The sequence below is a fragment of the Lutjanus erythropterus genome, chromosome 1 (genome assembly GCF_056507025.1).
Source record: "Lutjanus erythropterus isolate fLutEry1 chromosome 1, fLutEry1.hap2, whole genome shotgun sequence".
Classification (NCBI taxonomy): domain Eukaryota; kingdom Metazoa; phylum Chordata; class Actinopteri; order Lutjaniformes; family Lutjanidae; genus Lutjanus; species Lutjanus erythropterus.
This window is the reverse complement of record NC_139317.1, coordinates 5,808,859-5,826,513: the sequence shown is the minus strand read 5'-3', so window position 1 is coordinate 5,826,513 and position 17,655 is coordinate 5,808,859. Positions and strand designations below refer to the sequence as shown.

At 38.7% G+C, this 17,655-nt stretch overlaps 1 protein-coding gene across 2 annotated transcripts in view; it reads right to left on the bottom strand.

Moving 5' to 3' along the window:
* Nucleotides 1-16,587: 16,587 nt before the first annotated feature.
* mpped2a (metallophosphoesterase domain containing 2a) overlaps nucleotides 16,588-17,655 on the bottom strand; it is a 91,397-nt gene continuing 90,329 nt past the window's right edge. For both annotated transcript variants that reach the window (XM_084730835.1, XM_084730921.1), the window contains exon 7: nucleotides 16,588-17,509. In XM_084730835.1, coding sequence (XP_084586961.1) covers nucleotides 17,391-17,509 — 119 coding nt within the window. In that variant the 3' untranslated portion in view covers nucleotides 16,588-17,390. The remainder of the gene's footprint in view (nucleotides 17,510-17,655) is intronic.

Genomic DNA, 17,655 nt, shown 5'->3' with positions numbered 1-17,655 from the left:
GTCTGAGTGAGCCTGAGTGTATAGATGTATGTGTGTGTGTGTGTGTGTGTGTGTGTGCCAGGGGCTTGCGTCACTGGGGTAAAGGAAGAAACACTGGCGCCAACTGACTGTTTCACAGGACAGAAGGAGAAATTCCACAGGATTAAAAGGAAAATCCTCCTCAGATACTGTTAACGCTGTTAGATCTCGTCGATTTCTGATTCTGTTTGCGACGGTTTCTCAGTGAAGAAATGCTGAAGAAGTGCCAGATATTTGATTGTGTTTTCCTTCTTTGTGTGTGACTGAACTGCTGCTGTGTTACTCCAGATTTAATAAGCAGAATTGTTTTGACAGTGCGGAGATTAAACTGTGTAAAAAGGACATCGGGTTTGTGAAAATGCCTCAACTTGGCCCTGAAATACAGAAATACCTAAGTAACCATGTTGGGTAACGCTTTAGATTACAGTCCACAAAATAATTAAAATTAAATAATAATTACTCCGGAGTTATGGTGTAATTAAAAAAAAACCCTGCTGTATCAGCACAGTACCTACCAATACATATATGTAGGTACTGAGTAACAAGTGGCCCTTTTTCCTACACATGAACTGGCTCGGCTTGACTCGGTTTGACTCAGCCCATCAGCCCAGCATGGCAGGGGTTTGCATTTTCATCACAACAGGGCTACCTGCTTGATGGTATGTCTTTTAACTGAAGATGAGCTCAAGGAGGCTCAAGTTGAGCAGCTGTACAGTGGTGGACAGACCGTTCATGTATGTCTCAGGGAAAAACATGTTGTTTCCTTAAATTCTTCACAATAAAAGTCCACTATTGTTTTGTGAAGTAGATGCTTTTATTATGAAACGGCACAATCAGGAAATGTTTTCATGCACCTGTCAAAGAAATGCAGTGGAGTAAAAATCTAGAAATAAGAAACAAAAAAGAAATACTCAAGTTAAGTACAAATACCCCAAATTTAATATTTAAATACAGTACTTGAGTAAAGTTTCTTGATTTTATCATTGAATTTCATATCTTCAAGTCTGGTATGCTGAAATGTGTTTTTCTTATTAAGGGAATAAAACTTTTTATTTGTATTATTAAACTGGAATGTCTTGTTTAAAAAACAAAACAAAAAACAAATAAAAATTGCTACAAAACTTTTCCAATATTGGGAAGTTTTACGGTTTGTTTAATGACTTTAAAGGAATTTATGTACAGTTTCTTCTCATTTTCTCAATATTATCCCGTAACATATTGTGAGCAGAACCAGATATTATTACATTCGGTTGCATTCGACCGCAGCAAATACTGAATGTACCTCAGGCTCCATGGTTTATTCAGGGCGAGCTGTTAGGATCCAGCCGGCCTCGTCGGCTGAGCCAGTTCACGGTGCAGGCTGGGGAACATTAAGTTTTTGCCAAACCTCCTGCCTCTCCCAGCGTGCCCTCCTGACCCTCCCAGTGCTGTGGTTGGCATCCTCTGTGCTGGCTGCACCCTCCCAGCCAACGCAGGCATAATGCTCCCCCATATGGCAGACAGCATCTCCTGCTGAGGGACTCCTTCACTTCTATTAATACACACAGCGTAATAAAGGGCTCAATTGAATTAATCAGCTTGAAGACATTAATCAGACATTAATGAAGTATTGACCTCTGCACCGCACTGCTGTTCACGGTGTCTGCCTGCCTGTTTACGTCTCGAGTCGTATCGACCTGCTGCTCGTTTCTTGAAAGGGTTTTCTGTTGATTGTTGAGAATCTCTTGCTTTTTACTAAACTGACATGAAAGCTGGAGCTGCCACACAGTTTTCTGTACGATGAGACAACAACAACAACGGCTGTCTGGAGGCAAACAAAGGCACTCAGAAGAAAAAAACTACAATGGAAACCACTTGATCAACAGTTATCAGCCGCTTACATGGATCAAAAAGTCTGGGACACAATCATTCCTCTACAAATACTGTTTGAAGTATTTGCTCATACTAATCAAATAGTCCACCTAGAGTCTTGATTTTGGGTCTTTAAACACATGACAACTTATAGAAAACAGTTTGAAATGTCAGTTATTCTATTCTATTGTGATGAGTTGAAAGCTCTGGAAAAGTAGCGGACTTAGACTTTTTTTTTCTTTGTTGAGTGTAGCGCACGGGTTTCTGTGCAGCCTCCTACAGTTGAGGTCTCCTCATGCATGTTTTAGCTCGCCAAAAAATGTGGTTTCATGATCATCACCACGTTTTCGAGTAGGTTTCAAACACTGATTGGATATGGAGATGGACGATGTGACAGCTGCCCAAAAGTGAAGCCAATCCGATCGCCCCCTGGTGGCTGGCTGCAGTACAGGTCATAAACCCCGCCCCCCCAACATGTTAGCAGATGGAACATTAGCCTGAAAACTGCACATCAAATAGATGGTTTCTGTCAGAGTAGTTAGTTCTTATCAGGCTGACATACGTTCATGTTTTGATCAGTTTGGTTTTAGTTAATTATTTTAGAGAGCCAAGCTCTGTTCGCCACTGAGTCAGCCTGCTGTGTGGGTGGGACCTCGGTACCACGGCTCCAACCCTGATCACGACTGCACAGACTCTGGCTCCAAATGACATCACCAAGATGGCAGCGCTCTTATCCAGGATATTTTGGCTCACTTGTGTTTAGAATGGTTCATCCAGTACATCTTTATTTACAGTCAGTGGTTTCAAAATGTGTTTTAAACCCAAATGGTTTGAGTGTTTTCTCAATACTTAGGGAAGCATGAAATTAAAAATGAAGAACTCAAATACATAACTAGAAGAGGTCACTCAGTAGAGTGCAGATCCCGGCCAGGCAACAGACAGTGAAGCACCTACTGCAATATCGCCACAACTATCAGATACAACCAGCGGAGACCTGCAAACTTCCACCAACATTAATATGGCCTCCACGTACGTTGTCCTGAGCTCAAAGACTTCAAACTAAAGCAGTTGTTGATCACTTGCGCCCCCTAGTGGCCGGTTAAGAAGAATGAGATGTCAGCTGTCATTTATTATTGTGCATGTGCTGATGTAATATATTTCAAGTATTAAATCACAAAATGCAAAGTTGAAATACTCGTATCTCTGGCAACAATGCTACAGCCATGACGTCCTCCTTTGAAATTTTCATTCAGGGCTGGAATAAGTGTTACTGTTTGTCTGTTTTATGTTACATAGAATTCAAATTAATGCTGAATGTTTGTCATATGAGTTAATGTCTGTATATGAGTCTTAAGAAATCCTTAATCATCTTTTTGAAGGAGTTGATGTTTAAATTAAGCAAAATGTTAATGGAGCAGTTCAGTCACTGAACTCAGACTCCAGAGTGTGTATTTCTGGACAGTTACAAACAGCTGATCAACTTACAGTGGAGACCTCATCGCTTGAGTATAACATTGCTCTTGTCTAGCGCTCTTATCGGTTCAGAGTCCTCACACCCTGCGGGCAGCCTGTTTGAGCTCTGGGCTCTGGAAGGCAGGACCAGGGAGAGCCAACTCACTTCAACCACAGGTCATAGATTAAATAAGGATGAAACCTATATAATATACCCTCTTTGGCTCAAGCTCACTGTTGGTTGCTGCAGTACTATGGTCTTACATATTGCTCCTTTAACAGGGGCAGTAGTTACGACACCCTCAACCCACCATAGGCTCTTTGCCTATTGTTTATGTACTAAATTCATATGCAAAATAGCATTTTATGGTATAGTTTCTACAGAATCTGGAACAATAATGGGTGCAGAATCCTGCATGTTTATATCTACTTATCTATCAAAATGAATTAACATATTGTTGGCGCCCAGTATTTGATAATTTGTTGATGTGGAGATTTTGCCACCAGATGAAAAGCTACGCTGACGTTTTCGATTGTCAGGGATTTTGATTGTCCATCGAGCAATGTTCTTGATTAGTGAATAATAGAACAATGGTGCCCAATAACAGTAATTACGGTAATTTTCCAAACTCCACACAACTAATTAATGAGTCGCTTACAAACCGGCGGCGAGAAAAGAGCGAGCCAGGAGAGTGAAGATCAGGAAGGAGGTAAATTATATAGCTTCAGACGAATGTAGCTTTTGTCTCGGCGGCGATGTAAAGAATCAGGCGAGGTACTAATCATCTGCCGTCATTCAGCTGATCCACTTGTGATAATCATGTATTGTTAGCCGGGTTGGAGGGTCAGTTCTCCTCCAGTTCAATCAGCCCTGAGAGATTCCTGTACAACTCAGAATGTAAAGAGAAATGACAGCATCACTCCACTCTGCAGGGGAAATAATTACATTGAAAAATAATTAGGAAAGCTCAGTCATTAGCCGATGAACTTTAAATTTAATTTAATCAAGTTTTACATTTGGAACGGACTGAATTAAAACTGAATCCATGCCTGCCTCATCTGCATATGACAGCATACGGTATATTCACAGACCCCAGAAAGAAATAGAAGAAATAAGGGTTCCATCAGGGTTCTTCCTGAGCTTCTACACAGAACCATTTGCTTCTGAGTTCTCCAAGAATTGGGGAAGGGTATCAAGGGTACATTAAGGGTTTTGTGTACCGTACTATAAAAAGGTTCTCTGTAGAACCCTGTGAGTATGTTGTAAAAATAACCTTTGGAATATAAAGTTTTTTGTGGATCCCCCTGAGTGTGTTCTAGATAAAATCCCCGGAATATAAAAAGGTACTCGGTAGAACCCTCTGAGTATGTTCTAACTAAAACCCTTGGTATATAAAAAGGTTCTCGGTAGAGCTCCTTGGGTGGGTTCTAGATAAAACTCTTGGAATATAAAAAGGTTCTAGGTAGAACCCTCTGTGAATTTTCTAGATGAAACCCTTGGAATTTAAAAGGTTTCTTGGTAGAACCCCCTGGGTGGGTTCAAGATGATACCCTAGGAATATAAAAGGGTTCTAGGTAGAACCCTTTGTGAATGTTCTAGATGAAACCCTTGGAATATAAAAGGTTTCTCGGTAGAACTCCTTCAGAGGGTTCTAGATAAAAGGCTCTTGGTAGAAACTTCTGGGTGGTTCTTGTTGGCATCCTTAGAGGGTGAAAAGGTTCGGGTTAAAACCTACAGAGAGGGTTCTGGGTGGAACCATTACACCATAGAAGGGTTCTCTATAGAAGCTGTCATAGGGGGATCTGCTTTAGGTTCTAGAACTCTCTGAAGGGGCTCCAAGTATAACCTTTATAAAAGGCTCTAACCCTTTATGGTTCTAGTTAGTACCGTCAGCGAGTACATGTCAGAAAATACTAAATTCTAATGTGTCTATTTTGATTTTATAAAAACTCTCACGGCCTTTTAAAAAAAAAAAAAAAATAAAATAAATAAATAAATCTTAATCTTCTCTGTTCCTTGAATAAACCCAAACAATGCAAACTGTAATGATAAAATATTTAGTCTAAAAGATGTGAAGTGAGACCACATGGGACAGATGAGTGCATGGAAAACATGAGTCTGATTCAGAGAATTATTTCATAGCAACTCCACTCGCGCCAAATGAGCTCCAGATTACAATAATACCACTGGCGGGCAATTAAGTCCATATAAACACTGCATGCAGAGCGCTGGCACCAGAGTAAGCCACACACACACACACACACACACACACACACACACACACACACACACAGGCAGGTCGATATGGGCGCTCAGACTGTGTCAGCCTTCACCGCGTCTTGCCCCGTATCCATCAGCAGCAGACGAAGGCTAACCTGACAAACACCCAATACGACCAGCAGCTGCCTGTGCTGCTGGATAATTAATACAGCCGGCAATGTGGCAGAGCTATAAACGTCCTGACACCAAGACATGAAAGGGTGACGGATGGAGAGACTTATCACTAACACAGAGGGCCAGAGAGAGAGAGAGAGAGAGGAACTGATAATCCAGGAAACAAAACAGGTTTCTCTGGGACAGACTCATGGACGCTAATAAAATAAAACCAGCTTAATTGTCCTAATTGTCTATGTGCATAGACAGTGTTAACTAACTTTTGGAGTGCTTTCAAGGCTCGTACATGGACACAGAAACTCTCTTGGTCAAAGATGCTAAATGTTTTAGCACGTATCTGATTCTTTCATAAAAACTCAAAAGTATAACCAGTGTGCACACAAATCTGTATCTGTAATGTCTGCCTACTGTTTGGGGGGATTAACCGACCATCACCAGCTGTTTTATGGTACAAGTCCACAGGATCCGTCACTGATCGTCCACGTAAGCTGTGGTGCGTTTTGAGAGATGTAGCATCACAAGTTGAGGTCTAGGCTCTGTTATGCAAATCAAGCGTGACTCGCCACCTCTGCAAACTCCCCAAAAATCTCTTAAAATAACTGCTGTCGATCTAAAATGAAGACAGATTCAGCAAATGCAGTATATTTATTCAGTCCAGGATTTATAACATAAATTTAGGATCAATTTTTATAAAATGTTACTTCTTATCTCTAAGCAAAGGCTAGATTTAAGTCATTTCCCTGCTGGTTATGTCAGGGTATTAAAGTTTGGGACGCATATGGTGAAGATCGCATTAGCTTTATGATCAATATGTAAGAGAGCAGTTAGCCCCAGGCTAAGGGAGCTATTGGCTTATGCTAAAACAGCTTTCACACTGGCACAATCCTGGCATGTTCCAAAGTGACTAACAGGGTTAGCCCCGATTTTGGGGGGTCATCTCCCCAAAATCGACTCAACTCAGGGCTAAAAGCTGCCAGTGTGAAACAAAACCAAAAGATTAGAAGAAGGAGATAATCAGCCAGGTTAACAGAAAACACCTGTGTGGGTGTACAGAGGCTTTACCCAGAGCTACAAGAAGGACAGTGTGAATCATATAGCCTTGGGTTTAGCTTAACCCTGGGTTAACAATAAGTGTGTGAAAAGGGGCTAAGTTATCCCAGGGTTAACTCTTAGCCCAGGGCTAATATGCAATGTGAAAAGCCATAATTTATGTTATACCAGGAGTTGTATATCTCCTCTTTTGATTGAAGCTAACAGCCTTCCCACAACTCCAGCTTCTGTGCAATGCTGGCATGAAATTTACCAGATGAGTCTGTCCACTGAACCAGAGACCAGAATGATCTCAACCCTGCAGCCGACCCCCCAAATTGTCAAAGTCACAGAGCGTTACAGGGTTTAGAAATCGTCATGTAATTACTGACGCTCAAATCGACCTTTTTTACGGCAGCTATATTGATATGAAATTGCAGGGTAAACACAGGTGTTACCAATTGACACCCCATTCCATTTAGCCAGGCGGAGTGTTTCCAGTGAGCCAGCATGAACAAGAGCAGGCCCCCCTGCTGAATGCAACAAATCCTTAATTAGCATCATTGGTTACACCTGTGTTTACCCTGTTTCATGTTGGCTGCTGTGAAAAAGGACTGCTGCAATCCTTTATACTACTCATTACTGAAAAAAGTGCTAAGTAAAGCATTACTGCTCATCACTGATCTTAACTAACATGCTGTTATTAATGTGCACAATTAAAATTCTGACATTTAACTCATGTATTAGCTCGTTAGTAGCATGCATCATGTTATTATGCAAACTACCATTTTAACTACTTGTTTGCATGCTAAAGATTAGCATGAATTGTTGACATCACTAGCAGGTTAACGTGTACAATTAGTATGTTAACTTTAGTGTGCAATGTTCTGACATTTTGCTCCTATATTAGCTTGTTAGCATGTCTCACGTTAGCTAACATTTACTGTAGACTTGTTTGCATGGATTGTTGATGTTACTAGCATGTTAACATGTGCACACAGGGTGACTGGACGAGAAAGGGTGAAATACAGGACAGGAGAGTTGGGGATGAGCGTGTTGTATCAGAAAGATTTAAATGTATAGAATTATACATTTTAGACTAAAATCAGACTCTGACTCTGATAATATGTTCTTAATAGTATGAAGATCAGTTACAGAAGTATAAGTATATGAAGAAGTATAAAAGTATGCATAATTTAAACAGAGAAAATATAAATACAAAAATTGGAACAGTATATAAATAATATAATAAATAATGTGAAGCACAGTGTCTTGGCTGTTTACAAGATACATAAACTATTCTGCACAAGTGACAGCTGAGTTATAATCATTTTAAGCGTCTTTTCTGCAGATAAGGCTGTCATTAAGCTTTAGGAGCTTATAAACACATTTTTTAGATATATTTTTATCACAAATTCCTCTGGCAGTGGTGGCTGCGCTCTCTGCTATCTGGTTTAAAACAGGTTGAATGACATCAGTAATTTGTTATTTATGATAGTCTAATCAGTGCCGTAGACAAGTAAAGCCAAATTAATAATACTTGAACATATTTTACAAAAAGGAGCAGGACATTTTTGATAACTGAAAGAAGGAATTATGGCCTGCATTAGTAATTTTATAAAGCACACAGACTCTCGTTTTAGCTTCTTCATGTTATCTGTTACTATAATATAACAGTTCATTTTCGGGACAAACAGGACAGGATTCTGGATTCGGGACAACTGCTAAAACTGCAGGACAGTCCTAAATTTCTCAGGACGTTGGTCACCGTATGTGTACAATTAGCATGTTAGTATTTAGCATGCAGTTTTTCCATATGAGTCCATATGAATGCTCCCCTACTGGGGTATTCACGACCTCCATAATGAAAATCTTTGCTAACGTTTTCAAAAAATGAGGAAATAATTTTTTTGGCAGATGGTATATTTTAATCGTACTTTTTCTTTATAGTTCATAATATGTCCGTGGAAATGCAGATATTCCCAATGACCTCGTCTTTTCACTACACCTTTGCAACTGCTGCTTTACACCCTTGCTAACTTGCTAAATTGTCAGACTCAGTGGCTAAAAATGATGTTCTCGCAACTTAAAACCACTTGAACACCAAATATATCATGTCGTAACCACAACCTCATGAACGCCCTCCATTTGAAGTCAGAATAAGATTCTCACATTTAGCTTATTAGTTATAAGCTTATTTAGCTTGTTAGTAGCATCATGTTCTAGCTCATAGCTTTTACTGCTTCCTTGTGAGCATGCTAACATTCTAACAATTAGCATGTAATGTTGACATTTCTAGCATGTTAACATGTACAGAAAGATGTTTAGCATATAGCGTTTAGCATATTAGGGTATATAGGGCTATCTATATCAGGGCCTTTATGTTAAAGGACTGCACACAGCAGAGACAACATGTGCAGCATGAAAGTGGTTGTATGCATTCACACCCACACTAAGAGGTTGAACGAACACAGCAGAGCCAGAGCAGCCGTGTCTCCTCCTGCTCATCTGTGGCCTATGTTAATATGATTAGACTGGATTATGGTAATGTGCAGGGGGATCTGGTGGGTGTGGGGCGATGCTTTGCTGCTCTCGTTTCGGGGAATAGTTAATTGGTTGGGTTGCTTTGATGTTGTGGTGATGAGAGAAGGGGGTTGGTGGGAAAGGCTGGCAAAGGCGCCCTACAACTCAAGCCCATTTTATTTTTGGCCTACGAGGGATCTGTGCTGGCGAGCGGTGAAAAGGAATGAAACCTGATGAAACCGAAGAGAAATGATGCAGATCTGGAGCCACAACATTGTGAATATTCAGATAACAAGTCTGCGGGAAACACACCGTATTTTTATTCTCTCCTGCTGAGGGAAGCATGTTAAGTCAAGTGTTGATCTGAGTTTTGTTTGTGTTAAAGCTCAGGGTGAGTTTAATACCATATTCTTTTGCGTGGAAATTAACAACATAAAAACATTAAATACTGGATATCACATCACAGCTAACTGAGGTGTGGACTCAAGTCACAAATCTGATGACTTTAGACTTGAGACTTTCAGCTCTTGACTTTAACACTAATGACTCCATTTGGATTTCAGTTGAAGCCCAAAGATGAAAAAGGCCGTCATTAAAAAGTGTGAATTCACAAATCAGGTAATTCATACATTAATTTCCTGAATCAATTAATGTCAACACTATTCATTGTCAACAAGTCAACACTTAATCAACCCTTCCTAAGCCCCGCCCATTTTTGCTCTGTGCGCCAATAACACTTGAGTAAATTCCAGGCGAACCCTCTGTTAAATTTCTCCTTTCCTGTTTTTCCCCAAGTTACCAAAACACAAGCTAACTTGCTAGCTTACGGTTTATGTAGATCTACATAAACTGTTGGATAGCTAGTTAGCTAGCTAGCGTTTTGCTAGCATTAGCTATCATATTTAACTAGCTAGCTACCAACTGATACATCAAATTAGCAATAAGTCATCCAGCTCAGGTCAGCAAGGCTACGATTCTGGGGGAAAACTCTTGGTTTCATACAATGGGAGAGATACCAAAAGGCTGCTGTGTAGCAGCTTGTAAAACAAATAAACATACAAATCCATCATGATCTCTGGCTCCCAAATTTTTACTAAGGGAAAGATCCCAAAAAGAGATCAGTAAGAATGTCAGAACCTCCAGAGAACGTTAACTACTGACTGAGAGCTAACGTTAGCTTATGCAAAAGAATTTTGTTCCCGTACAAAATATGTGCTGATCAACAAAAAAAAAAAAAAATATCAGTAAAACATGCAGGTTGAAAATTACAGCCGGAGTTGCAACAACTTCCAACTGCATACAACATCTGATGTTGTTCAAAGAATAAGTCGAGGCTAATATTAAGATAGTTAGCAAGCTAATGCCTAGCTAATGTTAGCTTAACAGCCAGAGCTGGGACGAAACAACATACAAATACTTTTCCACTGTACTTGAGTATTTTCTTTTCTGACAACTTTTTACTTCGACTCCCTACATTTCAATCTGTACTTTTTTCTCTTTGCATTTCAAAAAACATCTCTTTACCTTAGTTTTAATGTATTTAAAGGGATTTCCCAACATCAGGACAGATTTCAACATAAATGGATGGGACAATAATACACAGAAAAGACGATGCCCCTGTGTATCCATCAGTGCACGTCACACACAACAAATTTGACAAGACGTAAAAGACAAGAGATTAAGACTCGATTGTGGAGAAAAGGTGAGTTTAAGTACATTTTAGAGCCTGTACTTTTTCACTTTTACTTCAGGAAAGAAGTTGAGTATTTCTACTTTTAACAGAACTAAAAAGTATATGTACATCTGCTCCGTGTACTTTTGCCACCTCTTAGTGAAATAACTTTGTAAATTATTAAGGCTTATTATGACTTGTTCAGGACTCAAAACTCAAAGTTTAAGACTTGGACTTAACTCAGGACTTCAGTGCACAAACTTGAGACTTACAAAACTTGATCCTGCCTCTGCCCGTTAATGCATTTTTAGTTTTGTAGTAATTCACACAAATCAACAGCGGCCTTCCACAACCAATCTGCCATTTTATCTGTTCAGTTCTAACACCATCATTGAAATCATTTGAAGAGCCCTCACAGCTGGAGAGGTCATCAATGTACGAAAAGTTTTACATTTCAGCTTTGATGTTTTTTTTTATCTACAGAGTCACAGCAGGGAAAAAAGTGCTGCTGCTGCACTGCCTTTATATTCATCTGCGGGCCGAGACTTTTAAACATGTTGCTCTTGTGGCCTCGACACAATCAGGGCCAGCAGGTGTTCTGCCTGAAGAGGCGACACACCTGCTGTGATACCGGCCTGCACAGATAAGTATACATTTATACACTTTGTAAATAAGTATACAAATGGCTCTCATAAGTAGGCCAGGCCTGCTCACAGCTGTGTCCACTGCTTGGTCCAAACAACATTAATATTTACTTTACAGGCTCATACAAATTTGATATTTGCTGATGTAAAAAGAGCAAAATGTAAATGTAGTCGGTTCTTGAAGGCAAACTAATAATTAATTTCTCTATTAGCAGCTGTTAGACAACTCAAAACAGGCAAGTGAGACTCTGTAATACGTCTGACTTCCTTTACAGTGAAACTAAATGCAAGTCAGGTTTAACAACCGTGCAGCAGCAGTGTTTTCCAAAGGTGTGGACTCCAATCACATGACTTGGACTCATGAATCTGATGACTAAATCGAAACTTGAAGTTTGATATTGACTTTAACTTTAACACCAATGAATCATGGCATCACTTGGACTTTAGTCTTTTGAGTTGGAATGACTTGAGCCCAAACATGAAGCAATATGTTATTAAAACTTCTGCACTGAGCCAACTCTTCTTTTTTTTTTCTGCAGTGGATTTACTCTGAAACAACCAGACAGCAGCCAATCACACTGTGCGAGCAGGAGGGAAAGGTGCATCTGCCAGTGCAGACCAGCAGACAGACGTTGCATTTAGATTTAAGGTCTTTGAAAGGATCAGTAAAAAACAGAACCTGCAAAACATGCAGGTCAGAAATTTTTAACAGACTGTTAACAATGAGCAAATTGTGCGCATTTTGTCAGCAGAAGTACGGCAGACCGCAACAGCTCATCAGTGGGTCGCTGCAAACTTGAGCAGTGTTGATCGCGTCCTCGGGCCAGTCAGCACGTTTAATAGCTTGCAGCCATCGATGGCGATTTTTGGTGATTTTGGTGCAGGTAAAATGTTTAATTAAACATTTGAAGCTTGATAAAACATCTGGATGACTTAGGGAAACCACTACTTCAGTTACCAAAACGCATGTGCAGTTTGTCGATGATGTCGGCTGTAAAAGGGTCTATAAAAGCGCACCTAAAATGTTGACGTTGAAAACAGATTTATTAGGCACTTAACTATGGTGTTAATAACAAACACAACAAAACAAAGACAAATGAGGTGCACTTATAGCCATGACTTTTAATTCAATATCAATGAATACATCTTTTATTAGTTAAGTTCTTAATGACAATCAATTAACGATTAATCACTAACATCCTTACTCCAAATGTGTGCTGCGTTGTTTTTAATTTGTATGTCATCGTTCTCATTGGTCCGATTGTGATCAGATCACCTTATTGGCTACTAAAATGCAAAGAAAAGGTTTGAATATTAATTCAAATTTTACTCAGTTACTTTTAAAATCATAGTTGAGTACTAAGTAGATTACATCTTGTAATGCATACTTAAATACGGGAAAAAGTACAGATTTGCAAATCTACTCATAAAAGTACCAACCCCCCCCCCAAAAAAAAATAATTATTACAGTAATTTTAGTATTGTAAGTACTTTCACCCCTGCCTATATTGTGTGAGAGATATAATTCACTGAGTGGTTTCACAAAACTAAATGGTATTTCAACCATTTTTATGCTTCTTTTTTAAAAGAGGAAAGTTTGTTCCCATGTCCCGCCGGGCTCACCAGAAGGGAAAGGACTCTGAGAACAAGAACAAAGTACATCTGATCATTCTGCTGTTAAATGTTAGAAACTGTGAAACTAATGAAGACGAGTTTTAAAAGGCATTCATTCCTCATGCTGTTATAAAAATGACATTGCATTTGGTGAAGAACACATGTCTTCTGTAGGATTTTGGACTTTTAACTTTACAGCCAAAACTGCAGACGAATTTGTGACTTGCAAAACAATCACTTTTTCCTTTTCTGTGGTGGTCCAGAGATGCAAATCACAGCATTTCTGAAAACCACTCAACAAAACACAGCAGTATTTCAGAAAACTGTTGTCCGTTTTGATTAATTTTTCTTTCTTTTTTTTGTTTTTCAAATAACGTTGTATTTTGCATGTCAGGGTTACTGTTCAGTCAATACAGCAGGATGTACAAATATATTTTCTTGAACGAAAACTGAGTTACTGTGAACTGAAGTACAACCAACTAGAGACCTGATTCAGACATGACCATAAGAGCCTTTTCACACATGAAAGTCTGAACCAAGGTTCATGTGTTCATCGGGTTACTTTTGGTTTTGAAATTGCAACCTATATGAGCTACGTCTCCAAATACTTTAAACTGACTGGTTTATAAATCTGTGCGCGTCTGACATCAGCATATCGTTCAAGTCAATTCCTCCGCTTGGAAAATAATTGGAAACTGAATATTTGTGCGTTTTTTTCCAGATCATTTGGTCCTTTCCCCACGTGCAGCTTTACCTCTTTCTAGTTGTGGCGATGTCAGCCTGTCAGGAAATTCCTGTAATTGATCAGACAGTCCGACCATCCCTCCTGAAAAAAATGTTTCCACACCAGAGACAAACCCAACCACTGATCTGGACCGAGATCACCTCTTTCTGTCTGACCACCACACGGTCTGGGGGAGGTTTCAGGTCTAGTTTTGGTTCAGATCAAGATCAGATTCTGCAACACCGTTTTCCTGTGAAACTCCAGCAGTGTTTTGTGGACTAAAAAACACTAAACCCGACCCTCAATCGGTATGAGGGCGAGTAGATAACGCAGAGCGTAACTAATATAGACCTGAAAACGGGTCACACATTAAAGATTAAAAACCAAGACAGAGCTTGATAAGTAAAAATCTTGCAATTTTATTTGCATATAAAGGCAGCTAAATATATCACAATGAACTGAAAGAGAGAACTAACATTTCCATGAAGAGGGATACAATCAGAGAAAGAGCGAGAGAGGAACAGAGCACGGAAAGAGCATTTACAGCGGCAAAAGTTGAGACAACTATTGGCAACATTTTTTTTTTTGTGCTAGCAAGATTGCATTTACACACAGTGCAAAATTAGAAAAAAAAAAAGCAATAAAACACAAATACTATCAGATTTACACTTTAAAGGACAACTTAACCATGTTTAGGCAGGTGTGTTGTTGGGAACAACCGGCACCTGTTGGATTGTGACTCTGACAAATTTTCCTCTCTCATCCAAAATGAACGTCTACCCTACTGGGAGAGTCGATACAAAAAAACATTAAAGAAAGAGCGTCAGGATGGGAGCATTAAAGAAAAAAACATGTCAATCATACATCAGGTGCATACAGAAAAAAAAATGCACCAGATTTTCTTCTTTTTGTCAAACACAACTTTTAGTACAGATGTTTTACAACATGAATATATAATATATATATATATTTTATACATACATTTTCCAAATTAGATCAGAAATCCATAATGGGATGTTACAAAGTTAATTTTTCAGGTTGTAATTTGATAGCTTTCTGTCCCTGCGTTAGTCAGGTGTTGTTTTGCGGGGATGATGGGTAATAAATAAGGACTTTTCTCTGAGCTCGCAGAGAGTGGGGCTCTAGCTGAGAACATTAAAGCTAGTTTAAGGCAGCGTCCCTGTCAGCCAATAAGAAAAGAGCAACTGACGAGAAAAAAAAAAAACAAACAAACAAACAAAAAGAACTAAACACAAAATATCAGATGATACAACATAAAACAATGGCATCCATTGTCCGGCCAATGCAAACCAAACATAAAGAAATTGTACAAATTCACAAAGCATCATTTATCTTACAGATCTGACCAATATTTATCAAGAGCAAGATTGTTTAACCACAAAACCCCTCGGAGAAAGGAGAATACCGGTGCCACTCGTAGCTCATTTTTACATCCCACACAAAGTTTTGCATCGCAGATTGTACTGATTTATACTTAAAACACTTGAACTTTTCAAAACAAGCAAAGACACGCAGATGTCATGGTGCTAAAGTACGGAAGAGGACGAGTAAATATTCCTGTGATCATGAAACTGTTATTTCTCTGATCACAAAATAAAGATAGCAAAAATACAAATCACAAAATAAAAAAATGATTGTGATGTCAAGGAAATGTGCATGTTATGTTGAAGATAACCGTCATGATCCAGAAAAAAAAAAAAAAAACTTAACTCATGGCTCTCTTCTGGTACGACGGAAAATTCACATTAAGGAAGGAGGACGATGTTTTTTTTTTAATTTTGCTTTTCAGAATAAACAGGAAATTTAAAAATAAAGTCAAACTAAGTTTTAGAGACAAAAACGTTTTTTCTGGATGTTTGGATTTTATTTTGAAAATGCTAAATTTTAAAAAAGTCCTTCTCTGATTTGTTTATTTGTTAATGCCTGGCTAATTTTAGACTCACACTTGTTTTTTGAAGTTCTGAAATAAACAAAGACGCTCATGTGACAGAACAATGTGGACAAGAGTGAAAATATTGCTGTGATCATTACATTTTGGAGATCATAAAGAAGAGACTACACATAATACGTTTAACAAGTATTAGTCCTATAATGGAAAATACTGATGTGATCTCAAGGAAATTAACTTGTTGAAAATAATTGTTATGATGTCGAAAAAAAAAATCATCTTAAATTATGGCTCTCTTCTGGTAAAGTAATTTTAGAGTATTAGGGTCATATTAAGGGGAAAAAAATAGGAAGTCTTTTTTGAACCAACTGGAAATGTCAAAAATAAAGTTGAAATGTCAAGAATAAAGTTGAACTTTCAGTTTTAATGCCAGAAACAAAAATAAATCAGAGGAGAAAGATTTTATATATACATTTTTTTGTTTTGCATTTTGAGAATTAAGTCGAAATGTCAAGATTAAAGTCACAAAACTATGTTAAGAATAAAGTCATCATTGTATTTCAACTTTTTTCTTGATATTTTCACTTTATTTTGGGAATGTAAAATAAAAAAAAAAAAGTTTCTTTTTGCGGTTTATTTTTTTAATGCTTGGCACGACAAGAAGTGTCTCAAATTTTGTGCAGTTTCCTTAACTCTTAGTTGAAAATGCTAACAGTTAATAAATTATTAATGAGACAACATAACGCATGTTTATCCTTTTTTTTTTTTTCTCTTTTTCATTTATTTTAAGTTAAAGTCTCCTCATTCAATAAATGTCTCTCCCAGACAAAACAATGCCAAATGAAGCACAATTAGTGCCACTGATTACTGCATTTTTAATTGATTAATTCCTAATGGCAATCGATTGACTAATGATTGATCATTCAACTTTATTCTCAATATGTAAACTTTATTCTCAAAATGCAAAACTAAAAAGAAAAACCTTCCTCCTCTCATTCCCCCCCCTCAGGCCTGGCCTTAATACTCCTCTGTACTTCTGGCGTTCTGCACTAAGGCAACATATTTTTGAGGGATTATTTCCTGGATGAAGTTTCCATTTTTTTTCCCGTGGCGTTCAGGCGATTAACAGTAATCAGACTGTAACACTGAGTAGCACTGAATAAAAAAAAAGAGAGCTCAACTCTGCATGATGAAATCAGAAGACCAAAAAGACAAAGTTTCTTCATGGATTTTCTCACTTTGTGGACGTTGTTTTTCCAGACTGAAGCCCTGATATCTGCAACTACGCCGACAAAACTCTGAGAGGGAAACCTGCATTGTTGGCACAAATAGAAAAAATAAAACACCGGCATTCTCCTTTAACCCTCCCAGACAAACTCCCCATCCCCTCCCCACCCCACGTCTCCAAATCTTCTCAATCTCAACAACAGCTTGGAGAAGACCAAAAAGTTTGCAAAGAAACACTTAGAACTTTTTTTTTTTTTTAAACTTGACATATTTATAGAAAAAAAGTAGTTTATCCTGCCCGTTCTGACCCTCCCCGCCCCCGTCCGCTGGTCTCAGGAGCTGGAAGGGTTGGGCAGGTCGAACACGATGGGGGGGTTGGTGGGCTGGAAGCTGACGGTGCAGGTCGACGCGTTGATGAACGTCGTGTAGCCGTCTGTCATGATCCCGTAACCTGAGGAGGGAAAACAGGTGTTTGTTGTTGCTGTGTTTTTTGTACTGATGTTCTGCAATGACTGTTTTATTTGTCATTAGAATTCTTGTTTTGTTGCCGTCTTTATGGTGACCAGTTGTCTTTGTTCTGTGCATTTTTATCATTTT